This window comes from Capsaspora owczarzaki, assembly GCF_000151315.2.
Source record: "Capsaspora owczarzaki ATCC 30864 unplaced genomic scaffold supercont2.9, whole genome shotgun sequence".
NCBI lineage: Eukaryota > Filasterea > Ministeriida > Capsasporidae > Capsaspora > Capsaspora owczarzaki.
The window spans coordinates 249,663-266,672 of NW_011887300.1; the positions used below are offsets into that span (position 1 = coordinate 249,663).

A 17,010-nucleotide genomic window follows, 5' to 3' on the forward strand; every position below is an offset into this window, starting at 1 on the left:
AGATGGTGGATCTTCAACACGAGGACGCTTGTCAAGGTGCTCAGGCGTCGGGGCAGCATTAGAGGCTAGTTGAGTAGCGGAACTGCGCGTTGGGAGGCGACTTTGGCGCATGCGGGCCACTAGTTCATCGGTAAACTGCACTCCGTCGTATGAACCGTCGCTGTCGGACCTTTCAGAGAATGTTCGTTTTGCTGGTGTGATTGCGATCGTTTGCTGGGTCGTCAGGATGGGGAGCGACGGCGAGGGCAGGCTCTCAGTCGGATTTGCAGCAACAGGCTCTGCAGCCTGCGACAAAACTTGCTCTGATTGACGCAAAGCAATCTGTCGGGCACGAGCGGGAGTTTGAGTACGAGCAACAGGGGCTCGAGTACGTTTCGGAGTTGAAGCTTGAAGTGCGGCCAGCTCGTTGCGAGCTTGGGCGAGCTCTGCTTCGCGCAAAGGGTCTTGCAACTCGGCGGCGGCGGCGAGTTCAGTCTGCAGTGCACTGATTCTCCGTGTCAGAGCAAATTTTGCGTGCTCGGCGGCGGCCTCGGCAGCCATGGTACGTGACCGGTTCATCAATCGAGTCATCTCCTGCGCAATCTTCGTTTGTTCTTGCAGTTTTTTTGCGTTCGCCCGCTGCATTGCCTCCTCGGTAATCGCCAGATACGCGCCTTTCGTATGCTTGTGCTTGTAGGTAGTGCTGGTTTGAATTGCGAGGGAATAGGAAGCACGCTGCACGATATCGTCGACGGTGATGGGGACGCTCAGCAACTCGCGAAGTTTGCCAACGTGACTGAGTGCATCTCGTTCTAGTGTTAGGGATTGAGTTTGCCCTCCCAAAACCAACTGACCTAAAAAGGTACAATGTCAACTCGTCGAAGTTGACATGGGCAAATTGGTTAGATACCTAACATCTAGCGCCTCGGAACTGGGACCAGCTGCAAGTTCAACATCGGCATCGTCGAGGATTAGGCGAGCCTTCTTGAATATCAAACGCACCGGCGAAAGCGAGGGAGCAGGGTCTGGGACGCTGGCATACCCGCTCTCCACCGAGGGCAAAGGCGGTGTGGGGTGGGATATCTCGGCACTCTCGACGACGGGCAGCGTTGGAGTCGACAGGAGATTGGGGACGCTCGCCGTGTCTGTGGGCGTTGCAGAAACTGGCTGGACGGGCGCAGCCAAGGCCTCTTTTCCTATGAGTGATTCAGTTCTGCTCGCATGGTCCGGGCTCACCACCCACTCGCAGTATGCATTCTTGTCCAAAGGCCAGATTCCAGTCTTTTTAAATCCAGCAGTGATGACGGCTGTATTTTGCGAAATCTTGTACCACGCATTCAGAGCGCAATGCACTCGCATTTGGTCGTCCGAGGCAAAGACGCCAGCTGCAATCGCGCTCGCATACTCTGCTTGTAACTGACGCTTGAAGTAGCCAAACACAGTGCGATCGAGTGGCTGAGTCTCAGTGCTCGTGTGCGCGGGCAAGACAAGAATCTGAATTTGATCGTAGAAAAACTCGGCCACCAAATCGTGCTCGAGGCTGTGCGTGGATGAGCCATCCATGATCAAAAGCAGTGGGCCTGACGGGTGTCTTTCTCGCATGCAGCTTCGCCACTCGCGCAGATAAGTTTTGAACAAGTCTGAGGTCATGTACCCCTTCTCGGTCGTTGCGGTAGAGCAGGCGTCAATGGGAACGTGTTGGCAAACCGTCGCGACGTTCGTACCCTTCGTAAAAATCAGCATGGGAGGGAGCGGCGCAGTTCCATCGGCACACACCAAGAAGACGCCGGTGATGTGCCGTCCGAGGCTGTTGTTGTGCCCACCGCCAACGAGCGCGACACGACCCCACGATGCCCCTAATACAGTCGATCCCTTGACGCGAGAAGAAATCTCGCTCTCGTCAAAGTTGCTGACGCGGCTCGGCTCGACGGTAAGGAGAGGATGTTGATCGTAGGCCTGTTTGAGTTGAGTCGGGAGAGTCCCGAGATTGTCGGGTGTCAGCGCTGCAGCCCGGCACACTTCCAGCACACGGCCCTTTCGAAGCCTGACGCGTCCCTTCGCTCGCTTCAAAAAGGTGGCCCACCAGGACCGGCTAGGCGTGTCTTGGACAAACGCCCGCCTTGGTGAGCCGTCGAAAGAAGTTGTTTCAGAACACGGTTTCAAGTACTTGGCGGCCTGCGCTTTCGTCAGACAGCATGACGCGCGAGCAAACGCTTCCAATAAATTGATAATTGCATCAACTTCGTGATCGGTAAAGATGGGTGGTCGGCCTTTCGTGCGGGTGGACCGCGCCAGCTCGATCACTTCATCCAGCGTTCCAGACTGAATCAGTTCGCGGTGGCCCGCGTGGAGTTGAGCCCAGTCACTGACAGTCGACTTTCCGCACTTGAAGCCAGCCTGCCCCAGCCGCGCGGCGACCTGTTCACATGTCCATTGAAATGGTGTTGTCGTACAACCAGTCGAGAGGGTCAGCGGACCCGGGGTTAGCAGCTTGAGGGCGATGGCGATGGCGATCGGTCGTCGGTTTTTTCCAGCCGCCTCGGCGAGTCGCCCAAACCACCCCGCGACGATCGCAGCCACCTCAACAAGACACTCCATGTGATAACCAACTCGATTTATGTACAATGGTGAAAGAGCCGAGGCGAAGCGATGAATAGACTGCGAGAAAAACGCCTCATCCGGATTAAAATGCAACTCTCGAGGTCTGTAATGCGTCCGGATTTAGAGACAGTTATCACTACCTCGCCGAGCGCTTGAACTTTGTGACTGACTTCCGAAAATACGAACCTAACCCTCGAACACCAAAATGACGCTCGTAGGTGGTTGGCAATCGCTATAACAATATATTAATGCTTGACATCTTCGTATTAATCTGGCTGGTCAAACAGGACAAGCGATGCAATTCCGCCAGAAACAGCCAAATCTCTGACGACTTGGGAAGCATTCACTCGACGGTACTTGTCACGAATGCAATAAAAAATAATATTTACTCATGATTGTGACCATCGGCGGATCCAAGTGAGGTGTATTACAGCTGCTGAGCTTCATCAAACTGACCAATTTGAACGCCGACGGTCGATCGGTCGTTCAAAACGAGTCATTGCTCACCGCCGTGCCTGCGGTCTTGATTTTTCCCACAACATACTTGCTGTGATGTCAGTTCACAATCCAGAGGTATAACGCGCCGACTGCCAGGTCATGCCAGCTCAAATCCCAGCTCATGGCATTTCGTCATGCGCTCAGCGTGATTTATAAAGCGGTCGCTTCCGGCTCTTCTCAGTCTTCATTCAAAAGACAGCTGATTCTGAGCATTGTTTGCGCTCTTTCTGATGCTTGAGCTTGTGCCCGAAACCAACCCTGTGCCAATCGAAATGGTAAAATGCGAAAACTGACAAGTTTTCCAGTCTACTTTTTTTTTTTTTTGTTGGGTTTTATTGTTCAATCCATGAGCGACGCTGCCCCCGTTGAAGACGCTGCCGGCCCCTCGAAGAAGGCGCTGAAGAAGCAGCAGAAGGAAGCCGAGAAGGCCTCCCGCAAGGCCGATGCTGCCCAGAAGCAGGTGCGGCACTACTCTCCCAATGGACTCTCAATGGACTCTCAATAGGCGCACATGCGTTTTTTTGATTTTGTCTGTGTCGTCCATTGCTCTCGTTCGTGTGCTTTCCTCCCCGCCCATACTTGTCCGTCTGCGTTGTTTGTGAGAACTGTTCGCTCGAGTCGCAGCAGTTCTCCAACATTGACGACTGGACTGTTCCATTCGCCTCTGCTTTTCATCCTTCAATGATTGAGAACGAGTTTTTTTTTTTTTTTTTCGGATCTCTGCTTTTTTTTTTTTTGTCTTCCTTCTTCTTGCTTTTTGCTTTGTGACACTCACTTTTTTTGTCATGCCAATTTCACGATGAATGTCAAAAATCACAATTGACAACATAACAAACGCGATGATCGATTGGAACAAAAAACGCCAGGCGGACGAAGCCAAGAACGAAGTTGTACGTTTGTGCACTTTTAGCACTTTGTATGTGTGTGCCCAGCATTGGCTCACTCCATTCCATCCATCCACCATCACATCAACCCAAAACTACAACACACACACGCACAAACAGGACGTCTCGGCCGGCTTGTACGGCGTCGAGCCGATCAACCAGTCGCAGACCAAGACCAACCGCGTGTGGACGCGCATTGACGAGCTGTCGGCTGCCAAGCACACTGGCAAGACTGTGCTGCTGCGTGCTCGCGTGCACAACACGCGCGGCACTGGCAAGCAGGCATTCTTGGTGCTGCGACAGCGCTTTGTCACACTGCAGGGCGTCATTTTCGTCGGCCCCGCCGTCTCCAAGCAGATGGTCAAGTTTGTCGCCTCGCTCTCCAAGGAGTCGTTCGTCGACGTCGAGGGCACCATTGTCGGCGTCCCGACGCCCATCGAGAGCTGCACACTTCACGACATTGAGCTGCACGTCACCAAGATCTTCACCGTCTCGTCCGCCATGCCGCGCCTGCCCTTCTCGCTCGACGACGCCACCAACGTTGAGCCGCTGGAAGGCGTCGAGACGACCAACAGCAACAGCGAGCCCGAGGACAACCTCATCCGCGTCGGCCTCGACACTCGTCTTGACAACCGCGTGATTGATCTTCGCACGACCACCAACCAGGCCATCTACCGTCTGCAGTCGGCCGTGTGCTTGCTCTTCCGCGAGTTCCTCACCTCGCAGAACTTTATCGAAATCCACTCGCCCAAGATCATTGGCACGGCCTCGGAGAGCGGTGCCAACGTTTTCGCCGTCACCTACTTTAAGCAGCAGGCCTACCTCGCCCAATCGCCCCAGTTCTACAAGCAGATGGCAATGTGCGCCGACTTTGAGCGTGTCTTTGAGATTGCGCCCGTCTTCCGTGCCGAGGACTCCAACACGCACCGTCACTTGACCGAGTTTGTCGGTCTCGATCTCGAGATGGCCTTCTACGAGCACTACCACGAGGTTCTCGACATGCTCGATAAGCTGTTTGTCTTTATCTTCAAGGGCCTGCGTGACCGCTACGCCAACGAGATCAAGGCTGTCCAACGACAGTTCCCTGTGCCCGAGTTCAAGTTCCTCGAGCCCTCGCTGCGCATCACCTTCAAGGAGGGTGTTGCCATGCTGCGCGAAGCCGGCATTGAGATGGACGACTATGATGATTTGAGGTAACGAGAGCTGCCATGTTTTTGTTTTTTGGAATTGAGGTGGAGGTTGTCCTGACTTTCCCTTCCATTCCCAACCCCTCTCTCCCTCTCACCCACACCCTCTCCCTCTCGCATCACCACAGCACTGCCAACGAAAAGCTGCTCGGCAAGCTCATCAAGGCCAAGTATGACACTGATTTTTACATGCTCGACAAGTTCCCCACTGCCGTTCGACCCTTCTACACCATGCCCGACCCCAGCGACCCCAACTACTCTAACTCGTACGATCTTTTCATGCGCGGCGAGGAGATTCTGTCGGGCGCCCAGCGTGTGCACGACCCCGTGCTGCTCGAGGAGCGTGCCAAGGAGAAGCACATTGAGATTTCGTCAATCCAACCGTACGTCGATGCCTTCAAGTATGGCGCCCCTCCGCACGGTGGTGGTGGCATTGGTACGTTATTTTTGTGCAATGGCTCTGGCTGATTGGATGTGTGTGTGTGTGTTTTTTTTTTTTCCCCACACCATGTTGTTTCCCTTCTCCACTTCTTCCTCACCTTTTCTTGCTTTGCCTTGCCCTTCTCACAGGTCTCGAGCGTGTGCTTATGCTCTACCTCGGCCTCGGAAACATTCGTCGCACGTCCATGTTCCCTCGCGACCCCAAGCGTGTTGCGCCCTAAAGATTTGGTTGTTGTCCATTCCACAACTTTTTGTTTTGCTCGTGCGAGACTATCATGTTGCTTCAAATACAGTGTTTCAATCAAGTTTTATTAAGATTTTGTTTGATTTGGTGGTTCTTCTTGCATTACGGGATATCGCATAATTTCCAGTCGCCGAAATCTGCCACCAGTACCACACGTTCAATTTCTCAATTCAAACAGTCGTCTGTTCCTGTTAAACGGTCGCATCCTCTTTCGGGAGAGAGGTCATTCTCTCCCTTGTGCAAGTCTCAAAATTTGCAAAACGAATCACAACCAACTTGCGGTTGTCTCAGCTCCCCGCGCCAAAACTTGAAAAAAAAAATATCTCAACCTCGCCAAAATGTCCAACTCGACCCCCGAAACTGCTACACAATGCAGGACTTATGAATTTGTGGCCTTCGAGCGTCCGAAATATCCGAGCCAGAGCAGCCGACCGTGGTCGGACGGGTCGCAAACAAACCCCACTGCTGCGAGAGTGTTTCCTCAAGTTCATTACCCTCGTTTTGAAGACCAACACGCAGCGACGAGCTCTTCGCATGACGGTTTGCATCAGCAACAAATGAACTGGGTGCTAGTCCCATCGATGCGGCAAAACTCAGTCTCAACGCCGTACTTGTCCGCCGAGGCGTCGCAGCCGTCGCAGCCGTCGCAGTTGTCTCAGCCAATGCCTATGGTTGGTTGCTCTCCTCATCCGCCTGCTGGGCTCGTGTACTACCCGCACCCGATGGCGTACCACGAGTATGCACAGTACTACATGCGCATGCAGCCGTGCTACATGGCGATGCCCCACGGTGGGGTACCAGCTGCTGCTCCCGAAGGAGATGCGCGCGCGCATCAACAAGACCCGAGTATTTTGGCGACGGCAGCAACCGATGCCCAATCAGCTCCCGGAAACAACCAGCCACCGCGCAGCATTGTTGGCACCAATGGAGCATCTTCCATGTTGACGTCGTTCGGCTCAAAGCTGCCCCCGATGGGAGAGCGATTCGCTTCGACCACAATTCAGCCTCCTCAAGCCCGGTTGGCAGCCAGCAGCCACGTCCATGATCAAGAAAACAAGCCGGCATTCACGCGCTCTGCTGTTGCTGGAAACGAACGTACGTTGCGCCGGAATTTCGAATGTAGCTCGAGCAATGGCATCACTCCTGTTTCAAAGCCACTCACTCAAGTCGAGGCTGGAAAGCGCATTGTCGTCCGCGCTCATCGCACGACGGTGCACCACGTCCCAGCTCCGCCGCCGCGGGATGTAGAGCCAGTGTCAGGACCAGATTCAAAGGCAGCCCTCGATCCGCCAGTCGAAGAGGGTCTCGAAGCTCCCCTCCAGCATGAATGGACAGACTCTGATCAAGCAACGAAAATTGCGAGATCTGGACAGGTCGAGCCGACGGAACAGACAGAACAGACGGAACAGGCCCAGCCACCAGTGCAGACCGAGCGGCAAATCACGCGAGCGGATGGTGCGGCTGTCGACTTTGATCTTGCTCGAATCACCGCCTCCTACATTACGCAGCACGACGGCAAGTGCCCATTTTGTGACATTGTCGTGTTGAGTACTCGGGGGCTGCGGCGCCACGTTAGCACCATGCATTGCATTGAAAGCAAGCCATACGCGTGCGCTGATTGCGCCGGGGTTTTCCGTAGTTCGTCGGCCCTTAAAACTCACAACAATGCCGTCCATGTTACAAAGCGCTTCAAGTGCCCGTCGTGCACCTACGTGTCCAACAAGCGCAGCAATTTGACCACACACATTGCCGCCATTCATACCTTGGTGCGCCACCACTGTCAGCAGTGCGACAAGTGCTTCTCGTTCCCTGGGGATCTGTCGCAGCACGTCAAACGGACGCACAACCAGATCGGCTACTCGTGTACCCTATGCGCACGGCTGTACAAGACGCCGTCTGATCTGGCCAAGCATGTCGACCGCGTCCACCATCGAGTCATTCATCGGTGCACGTACTGCAGCCTGGTGTGCGTGACGCAGATTCAGCTCCACCAGCACCATTACGACGCGCACAACCTCACGCGCCACCACTGCCAGTACTGCATGGCAAGCTACCAAGAGCGCACTGGCCTCGAGCGGCACATGCGTTCAGCCCACACGAGCGAGATCAGCAACGACGAGAGCGTCGAACGAAACGCCTCCTGAGCCGCCAAAGTCTGACAGCGACTCCTTGGAAGACAGTGATCTTCCAACAAAGAGAGAATAGAATGTGAATGAACAGGTAAAGCTGGGCGGAGACTGTCGAAAGACGCAGTTGTAGAGTCTGGAAGGAAAAAAAACAAAAACAAAAGAAAAAAGAAAAAAAACGAGAGGAAAAAAACAAAAAGTGAATGAGCTGCTCCCAAATGAACTTGTTTCAATAATAACACGAGTCGTATTGCAAGAAATATCCATACAATTGTTGTTGAACAAAGTGGAGGACAAATGAAACACGCAGATACACAAAAACCAAGTATGGAAGAGACAGAGAGAGTAAGAGCCGTAAAAGGCAAAAGCCAACCGCGAACCAAACATATTCAACCTTGAGCATGACAGCCGTGATCACTGTCTATGACAGAGCGGGGACGGGTGCAGATCTCAGTCGAATGAAATGAGCTCCTGGGTGTCGGGAGCTCGCGGAGGAGCCGCAAACTGCTGAGGAGGAGCGCCATAGCCTTGTTGTTGCTGGTGGACAGGGCTGCCATAGTTTGCAAACTGCTGGTGTTGCTGCGGCGGGTAGCCAGCGCCAAACTGCTGACCAGTGGGAGCAGGGCGGGGGCTGCCCTGAGCTGGCATCTGCTGTTGTTGCGGCTGCTGCTGTTGCGGAGCAGCTTTAAACTGGCCGTTCTGCGCAAACTGCATTGGGGGTTGCTGCTGCTGTGGCTGCTGCTGTGGCTGGAAAGACTGCTGCTGCGGGGGCTGCTGCTGTTGCTGAGGATGTTGCTGGGGCTGGGCCTGGGGCTGTTGCTGTTGCGGCTGGGGGACGGCTGCATACGGAAACTGGCTAGCACCAGCGCCACCGTGCTGCGGAAGCAACGGCTGCGGAAGAGGGCCGGAAGGGCCCGCCACATACACGCCAGTCGTCTGCGACGGGAGCGAGGCAGGGATCTGTAGCTGTGGCTGCATGGAATGTTGTTGTTGTTGTTGAGGCGGCTGCTGTTGCTGCGGCTGCTGCTGCTGGTGCTGCTGCTGGGGCGGAGCGTGTTGGAACGGAATGCCGTTCTGCGGAGGATAGCCACCCTGCGAGGGCGCAAATCCCATGGACGGGTGCGGCTGAGGCGCAACAAAAGCACCAGGGGCTGCTGCCATCATGCCGACACCTTGCTGCGGGACTTGCTGCTGGTGGTGGCCATGCTGCTGCTGCCAGGCAAGCTGCTGGTTTTGTTGCTGAACAAGGTAAGCTTGGTGCAGCATTTGCTGGTGATGCTGCTTCTCTTGCTCTTGCTGCTGCAACAGACGAAGCTTTTGCTCGAGCTGCATGCGCAGCAGCATCTCCTGCTCTTCCTGCTGCTGCTTGAGCTTGACCTGGTGCTGGCGACGGATTTCATCAAGTGTCTTCTTGGCTTCTTGCACCTTGTCCAGGTCTTGTTCCACCGCGGTGAACTCGCGACGGAGCTCTTCGTTCTCTTCGATGCGCTTCATCAGGCGCGGGTGCATCACGCTCAGCGTCTGGAAGAGGGACTTGACCGACGCGTCCTGGTTGAGCGGCACGCCCTTCATGGCAGCTTGCTGGAGCTTCTCTTCAAAGAGCGTCAGGCTGGCCTTCATGGTTTCCAAAATCTCACGGTTGCCAGCATCGTATGCGCCCGCGTTGTTGGCGGCTGTGGGGACGGTTTCGGTGGACGGAACATGGGTCACGGCAGGGGACGCGGATGCCTGCACTGCGGGCGTAGACTGGGGGACGACAGGAACAGCCGACGACGACGACGACGCCGAGGCCGTCGACGAAGAGCTGGACAGGACGGCGGACGGTGCGGGGGCTGGAGGCTTGCTGGCGCTGGCGCTGGGCGCTGGAGGCGTTGCGGTCGCCAGAGAGGCATTGCGTTGCTCCCACTGGGGGCGGTTGAGGTAGCGCTGCATGACAGGATCGACATCGTCCAAGCTGCCAGACGAGTACGACGAGCTCTGGTACCCAGATGCGGGCGGGGCGCTCGATGTGACTGGCGCAGATGGATAGACACTGGAGGGATACGCGCGAGGCGGCGATGAGCTTTGGTAGTTGCTGCGCGAGGACGCTGATGTACCACGGGTGCTCTGCTCGACAAGCGACAGGGCAACCGCTTGTGCAAACTCCTCCTCTTCCTGCTCCAATCGACGGCGCTCGTCCTCTGCCGAAGGCCCTCGCGATGCGGTCGTGGCGGTAGCAACGTCACCGCCAGTGCCCGAACGGCCACGCGTGGTGGTCGTCATGGACGCGGTCGCGGGTGGCGGAGCAAGGGTCGGATTGAGCTCGGCAAAGCAGCGATCGCACACGCGCTCGGCCTTTTCAATGCCAAACTTGAGAATGGGCGAGACCTTGGACGAGCACGAGCCGCAAAACGCATTGCCACAGCAGCGACAGTGGTGTCGGCGATTGAACGCCGTGTACGACGTCCGGCAGGCCGAGCAGTCTTGCGCGTCAACCCAGTCAGGCTCTCGCTCCTTGTGAATCAACATGGCCGCATCCGCCACAGCACCGCTGGTGGTGGGGAAGATCACCATGCCTTCGTTCTTCAGCGTCTGCCAAGTGGAGCAAACGATCGCGTACTGCGGCACGTCCTTGAAGCCGATCGCCCATAGTTGGAGAAGCTCTGCTCCGCGAGCGCGCACTTCGGCGTATCGCTCGTCCTGAAGCAGGGGTTAAGAAGCAAGATGATGAGGATGGTTAGAAATGCAACGTTTTTTGTTTTGTTGGAGGTTCAAACAGCATTGCGTTTGCCTTTCGCCCTACCTTGAGCCAGCCCTGATAGAACAGCATGAACGTCTTGCTCGCCAACTGGTCTTGGAAGCGGGTGTTGCAATTCTTGACCATCGTGTCCAAAACCTGCGATTTTATGTGGTGAGTACAAACTGTCAAAGCCTCCAATCACTCACTCGCTCAAAATGGTCCACCAAGAGGGAAGGGGGGGGTGTTTTTGAAGAACTCACGTTCAGCGTGTACATGCGTGTATTGGCCAGCTGGTGTGTCAGGCGACGTTGGAAGCTCTTGATGGCGACCTTGGGACTGCACAAGCAGACGTCCAAAAAGTGAGTGAAACAGACAACACGCACCAAACGCACCAACGACCAACGCTCTCCAAGCCACGATGATGAGGCCATAGCACCTGGCTTTCGTTTTTTGAAACTGTCGACTCGGAACACTCGGTAACGTTTTCGGTCACAGCTGGCGTCAACCAGCGCCGTATTCGAACGACAAGCGCGTCAGCACTTTTTTTTTTTTTTTTTTTTTTTTTTTGCTTTTTGGCTTTTTGGCTTTTTTAGTTGTGCGGCCAAACTCTTGAGACTTACGCGACTTCTTCTGAGCGCACTTGATCACAGAGCATCAACGCGATGCCCAGGTCGAACTCGGAGCGAGCGGCGTCCGTCGCTTGGTCTGCCACAACAGAAGAGCATCAAGGTGAGTAAGAATCCAAAAAAAAAAAAAAAAGAATAGAGAAGGGGAAGCAGCGAAACGATTGGGAAGGCTCGAAGTCACTCCGAGGACTTGATCAGCGAAATCATGATATCAAACGCATCATCGTGACGGCTGATACAAGATTTGCGGACGGTGGGGGCAGCGAGCCAATGTTCAAACAGCACAGCCAAAGAAAAAAAAAGAAAAAAAAAAGCTTAAATGTTCGACAGTGTTCGTTCGATTCAGCGTCAGAGGCGCGTGTTCCATTCAGCAAGGATGAAGCAGAGAGCAGTTGATGCATGTCGCTTGGAGCGTTGCGACGGACGAGGGTTTGGTCGTGTTGAGCGGAGGAAAAAAGAAGCTCAATGAAAAAGAAGAATCGGGGAAAAACGAAAAAAAAAAGAAAAAAAAAAAGGTCAGGTTTTTACCTAAAAGTCTGTCAAAGTTGCCCATTTGTATGAACAGAAAGAACAAAGAGTGAGGATGGACATCTTTTGGATTTGTCAGACAACAGGATAATAAGCAGGACACAACAACAAACAATAACAAACAACAAACAACAAACAACAGATCAAACCGACAAACTGAAACCACAAAAAGAAGCAAAACAAAAAAAAAAACCGAACGATCGTTTTCTACGACCTGTGCTCCTCTTAGTCTTGTTAGAGGGCCTTGACATAGGCAGCAACAACCTGGCCGGAACGGCCGTTGAGCTCCCCTTGCCACCAGTCGGGATTGTCAGAGTGCGTGATGAGAATAATGTCGTCCACGTTGAACGACAACTCTTCGTCGTCATCGGCCTCGTTGTCGTAGAGAGCAATGGCCTCGAATGTGCCCGGGGGCAGCTTGGACCTTCGGAGATCTGGGATGGATTCGGTGGAGGGAAGGGCGATGGAGGCACGAATAAGTCCGGCGGCTTGGAGGGCGGAAATGTCGACAGGGGCCGAGTCGGTGGGAGGCACGGGCGGCTGCTTTTGTGGCACACGAGGCATCGAAGGCACGTTTGCGGGAGTCATGGGCGAGGTCTGGGTGCTGGGGGCAGCTGGTGGGGGCGGCAGCTTCCGGAATGCATTGATCGAGGGCGAGGCTGGGGCGGTGACGCCGGGTGGCAACGGCGCAGCCTTGCGCGGGGTTGGTATTGGTGCGGCAGCGGCGGCGGCGGCGGCGGCCGCGGCGGTTTGGCCGATAGGCAACGCAACCTCATAGTTGGAGTCGTCTTCGGCGACAATCTCAAAGTAGTCCTCTGTCGGTGCCGGGGCTGGCTTGCGCTCGGGAATAACGTCATAAGTCGGGGCTTCGACCAAGTTGTCAGATGACTCGGATCGGGAGGAGGTGGCACTGCGCGAAAAGTCTTGCATGGCCTGGCGCTGAGGGGGCAGCGGCGGGGGAGAGTCGACATCATCGTCGCTGCTCTGCTCTTCGACCGCCTCCTCGCCGCTCAGCAGTTCCGCGTCAAACGTCTCGTACACGTCGTCGGCGACGGCAGGTGCTTCGTTGGTTGCGGCAAGGAGATCATTTGTAGAGCCGCTCTTGCTGGCGGGCCCAGAGCTAAAGGTGGGTCGCCCAGACGAGTACACGACAGCACGCGGCGCAGAGTCGTCCACTTGCATTTTGACAGCAAGGCTGAGTGCCGCCATCCACTGTTCTTGCGACTCTTGGTCGTCTGCGCAGAAATAGTACGTGCGCATGTTGTTGTGGAACACCTTGAACGCCCACCGCTTGTTGATGCCGAGCTCTGGGGCGAGGCCGATATTGTAGCTGGGGAGCACAATCTTGCCCATGGCCTCCTCTGCGTTTTGTGTCTTGTAGTAGTAGAGGCAAAAGTCCTTGAGCACACACCAGCGCTTCTTCCAGTTCTTGACGCTGTCACCGCGCTTGGTCAGGAAGCCGCAGAATTGTGGCTCGAGCAGAGTGTTCGCAGCAACATTGACCTTGGGCTTGCGTATGCTGCCAAGGTTGACGCGCAGCGGCTTGCGAGGCTTTGGTACGTTTCCACTCGAGACACTGCCATACGAGCCCGAAGAGCCCTCGCCGGTCGGAGGCGGCGATGACGCGATCGGAACTGCGGTGAACGGGGCGGGCGCCGGCGATACTGGGGACACGACGGGTCGCTGCACCTTTGGCATGCCGCCAGGGAGGAGAATCGGCAACGCTTCGGGAATGGCAACGTCCGGGAGAGGCTCTTCTTCATCCGTCAGAGCAGCGGTGTTTCCTGCCTTGACTTGCGCATGCCGCCATTCAGGAAGGTTGGCCGCCGAGGTGACTTCAACGTAATTGGTGGTGCCTGCGGCGTCCTCCTCCGGTTCGGCAGTGTTCTTGCGTCGCAACAGCTCGCCTGCGCCAGGCATGGCAATGCCAAAGCGCGACGGGGCCTTTTTGGCGGGTGTGGGTGTGGGTGCGGGTGTGGGTGTGGGCGTGGCTGCGGGTGTAGCTGCGGCAGCCTCTTCGGCGGCAGGGCTTTTGGATTCTGCGGGTTCAGTGTTGCCCAGGGTGTGCTTGCGCGGTGGCTTGGGCACTGGATTGACGTTGGCACCCGTTTCAGTGTCGGATGTCTCGGGCAGCTCGGGTTGCTCGGGGAGACTGGGTGCGGCAGCGGCGGCGGCGGCGACAACGGCTTCTTGCGCTGCCTGTGCCAGGCCGGCCATTGCGGCTCGCCCCGCAGCCACGCCAAGAGACGCAGTCTTGGCTGCGCTGGGCTTTGGCAGCACGGCTGGCCGCAATGCGGGCTTGTCGGCAGCAGAGACGGTACCGCGCGGGGGCGGCACTTCCGGCGGCGTGGCGGACGCCGTCAGAGAAGGGGAAGGGGGAGCGGAACCCCCGGTCGACAATGACGTCGAGGGCGACTTGGCGCGCACCGGCGGGGGTGTAGGGGTTGCCGGGTGCTCCGAGGCAATCGGCGGGGTCGAGGCGGAAGAAGCGCTCGAAGCAGAAGCGGCGGCGGCAGCGGCAGTGGCGGCGGCGGCGGTCGCAGCAGGTCCAACACTGACACTTGGCTTTCGAGCAGCAGTTCCGTGCTCATGGGCATGCGGGATGGCGTAGACGTGCGATGCGCGGACGGGGTTGGCGCCGGTAGCGTCAGCTGCAGCAGCCGTCGTTGCAACTGCATTCGCATCGTTCGCGCCTGCTGCTGGAGCAGACGCACTAGTACCGATTGTAGCAGCAGCAGCAGCAGCAGGAGTGGCAGCAGGAGTGGCAGCAGGGGCGGGCTTTGCAGCCTCCTTGGCCTCTGCGATGCGCTTGAGCACCTTGACGCGCTTGCCCACCGAGGTCATTCCGAGCTCCTTCAGGTACGAGTCTGTCAGGTCTGCGAGCACGTCGCCATCGATGTCATTCTCTGTTGATTCACAAACAAACAAGCAAAACAAAACAAAACAAAAAGTGACACACAAAAAAACAATGTAAAACAATTGCAAAGTGACACAAAAAAAAAAAAAAAAAAAAAAAAAAAAAAAAAAAAAAAAAAAAAAAAGCAAAGCTTTCTTCAATAAGAAAAAAAAAAAAATCATTTTTTGTGTTTTTTGGCTGAAGTTTTGATCTTTTTGTTTTTTTTTTTTTTTTGTATGGGAATTGCATTGATTTTTTATCAATTTTTTTGATTTTTTCGATTTTTTGTGTTTGCTGTTTTTGATTGAATGCTGCAGAAGAAGTTGAACGAAAAAACGAGCGCGAGTTTGGAGAAGAAACAAGAGTTGAAAGCGAAGGGAAGACGGGTGGAAGGGTGGAAGGGTGGAAGGGCGAAGGGTGGAAGGGGAAGAGAGAGAGGGGGAGTGTGGGTCAGCTGCGAGACAGAGCGACCAATGAACAGCGGTGAGGAGACGACGGAGGAGGAGGAGGGAGGAGGACAAAAGCGAGCGAAGGGGCAGGTTTGAATGGAGCATTGTGAGAGTGAATGAGAGCGAGAAGAGAGGAAGCGAGGAAGAGCGAGAGAGGAGGACGAGAACATTGAAACCGAGCATTGAACAACGACCGACCTCGAAACGTCTCAACGAGATCATCGAGACCGACACTGCGCAGCCACGTGCCGACCTCAGCAACGCCCCACGACTCCATCTTTGGTGAATAGAAAAAGAAACAAAAGCGGGCGCAGGCAAGGAAAAAAAAAAAAAAAAAAAAAAAAAAGGGAACGAGAATGAATGGAAGAGTGACCAGGAAAACAAAAAAGGAAGGTGGCTAACCATGGGAGCACGACTTGCTCAGAATGAGGCGACAAGGAACTTTGTACACTTGGGAAGAAAAAAACACAATCACTCAACACAACCAAAAATATCAATCTAGAACGTTCAAAAAGACGCAAACAGCCCGTCACAGCAGCCGCTCAGTGTCTGCATCGTCCGAATCGAGACTCTCCTTGCGTGGTCGACCGCGATTGGACACAGAGACGCGAGACGACGACGACGACGACGACGACGACGTAGCACCATCCTCAATGTTGGTATTGCCGCCACGACTGGAGAAGGTGCGGTTCTCGTCAGCGGCGTCCGCACGGAGGCGATCGTACTCTTCCCACACCTCGTCCGTCAGACTGTGCACGCCGCGCCAGACAAGCGGCAGCTCATGCCTCCACCAGGCAACAAGGAGCGTGCACCCGAGTGTGCTTGGTACGAGGTAGAGCAGCGCTGGCTGGGCCTTGCCAGAGCCAACAAGCGTGGCATAGGTCGCCATCAACCCGACAAAGTAGGCAAACACGCACGAGAAAAAGTACACGGGTCGAGCACCTCGCGTAACATTGGGATGCGATGCTCGGAGCAGCACTGCGCACGAAATGATCGCCTCCACGTCAACAGCCGGCTCGGCCTCGTTCACGCCGACATGCTCGTGGGGCAAAGAGTCGGCAGATCCAGCTGCGTCGTCTTGCGAGCCCCGCGCGCTGCGTCGCTTGCCCGTCTCAAACATGGCAAGTGTGAGGCGACCGCGAAGCGAGCCCTTGACAACAGTGTCCACCAAATGTCGTCGATAGTCAAACATGAGGCAGAATGCAAGCAGAAAACTCGGCATGACCAAGTCGCCAAAGCCCAGCACAGTGTAGGCGACGCCACAGCTGCCGCTGTACGGATCTACAAGGCGTGGGAGCTTGAGCACCATCGGCAGCTGCTCGTTGGTCGATCCAGAGCCCGTGGCGACTTGCACCATCACACTCTCGCCATCGTTGGTGAACAGCGGGGTAATAAACACGAAAAAGATGTCGTAAAGGAAGAAGAGAATCAAGAGCAGAGATGCGACCTGGACACAAAAAGAAATGGGAAAAGAAGAAGGTTGGAACCACGAACAGGACAAACAGCACACAGGAAATAAAAAAAGGGGTTGCGTACCTTCACACTGCCGATCCGAATGCTTTTGATAATAACGGCAACGAAAATAACGCCCAAAAAGTCTTGCAAAATCCACGCAGACCTGTTTGCAAACGCAAAGAATAAATCAGCTCCTGCATCAAGAGCGCTCAACGACCACTTCCTCACTCCAAGGCAACCCCAATAAACCGATGAATGAGCTCAACTTACGACTCATTGCGAATCACGGCCCAGTGATGGTCAGCGACATGGCCATGGCAACCAGAGCGAGCTCGCGGATTTCCACGCTACCGCAACACGGCACTTGCAATGTCGCA

At 55.3% G+C, this 17,010-nt stretch overlaps 5 protein-coding genes across 5 annotated transcripts; 2 read left to right on the forward strand and 3 right to left on the reverse strand.

Moving 5' to 3' along the window:
* The first annotated feature begins 3,394 nt into the window (after positions 1–3,394).
* CAOG_05468 (aspartyl-tRNA synthetase) lies at positions 3,395–5,895 on the forward strand. Its single transcript, XM_004346091.2, has 5 exons — positions 3,395–3,538; positions 3,945–3,968; positions 4,083–5,155; positions 5,278–5,585; positions 5,720–5,895. The coding sequence occupies exons 1-5, from the start codon at positions 3,425–3,427 to the stop codon at positions 5,809–5,811; spliced, it is 1,611 nt and encodes a 536-aa protein (XP_004346141.2). The 5' UTR covers positions 3,395–3,424; the 3' UTR covers positions 5,812–5,895.
* Positions 5,896–6,172: 277 nt separating this feature from the next.
* Positions 6,173–7,978, forward strand: CAOG_05469 (hypothetical protein; the record flags this gene model as incomplete). Its single annotated transcript, XM_004346092.1, has 1 exon — positions 6,173–7,978. One exon carries the CDS (start codon positions 6,173–6,175, stop codon positions 7,976–7,978), a length of 1,806 nt encoding a protein of 601 aa, XP_004346142.1.
* Positions 7,979–8,188: 210 nt separating this feature from the next.
* Positions 8,189–11,874, reverse strand: CAOG_05470 (HGF-regulated tyrosine kinase substrate). The gene is made up of 5 exons (XM_004346093.2): positions 11,834–11,874; positions 11,300–11,384; positions 10,940–11,015; positions 10,743–10,835; positions 8,189–10,639 (listed from the first exon to the last, which is right to left on the reverse strand). The coding sequence occupies exons 1-5, from the start codon at positions 11,856–11,858 to the stop codon at positions 8,411–8,413; spliced, it is 2,508 nt and encodes an 835-aa protein (XP_004346143.2). The 5' UTR covers positions 11,859–11,874; the 3' UTR covers positions 8,189–8,410.
* A 193-nt stretch (positions 11,875–12,067) lies between these two features.
* On the reverse strand, positions 12,068–14,677 carry CAOG_05471 (hypothetical protein; the record flags this gene model as incomplete). Its single annotated transcript, XM_004346094.1, has 1 exon — positions 12,068–14,677. One exon carries the CDS (start codon positions 14,675–14,677, stop codon positions 12,068–12,070), a length of 2,610 nt encoding a protein of 869 aa, XP_004346144.1.
* A 931-nt stretch (positions 14,678–15,608) lies between these two features.
* Positions 15,609–17,010, reverse strand: CAOG_05472 (hypothetical protein). The gene is made up of 3 exons (XM_004346095.2): positions 16,904–17,010; positions 16,715–16,796; positions 15,609–16,625 (listed from the first exon to the last, which is right to left on the reverse strand). Exon 3 carries the CDS (start codon positions 16,533–16,535, stop codon positions 15,708–15,710), a length of 828 nt encoding a protein of 275 aa, XP_004346145.2. The 5' UTR covers positions 16,536–16,625; positions 16,715–16,796; positions 16,904–17,010; the 3' UTR covers positions 15,609–15,707.

Excerpts from the sequence above, each read along its gene's own strand:
- CAOG_05472 (XM_004346095.2), bottom strand. The coding sequence starts at position 16,535 with ATGGTGCAAGTCGCCACGGGCTCTGGATCGACCAACGAGCAGCTGCCG.
- CAOG_05470 (XM_004346093.2), bottom strand. The coding sequence starts at position 11,858 with ATGGGCAACTTTGACAGACTTTTAG. Across the intron at positions 11,385-11,833 it reads CAACTTTGACAGACTTTTAG|ACCAAGCGACGGACGCCGCT; the intron begins GTAAAAACCTGA and ends CTGTTGTGGCAG. Across the intron at positions 10,836-10,939 it reads CACGCATGTACACGCTGAAC|GTTTTGGACACGATGGTCAA; the intron begins GTGAGTTCTTCA and ends ATAAAATCGCAG.
- CAOG_05468 (XM_004346091.2), top strand. The coding sequence starts at position 3,425 with ATGAGCGACGCTGCCCCCGTTGAAGACGCTGCCGGCCCCTCGAAGAAG. Across the intron at positions 3,969-4,082 it reads ACGAAGCCAAGAACGAAGTT|GACGTCTCGGCCGGCTTGTA; the intron begins GTACGTTTGTGC and ends ACGCACAAACAG. Across the intron at positions 5,156-5,277 it reads GACGACTATGATGATTTGAG|CACTGCCAACGAAAAGCTGC; the intron begins GTAACGAGAGCT and ends GCATCACCACAG.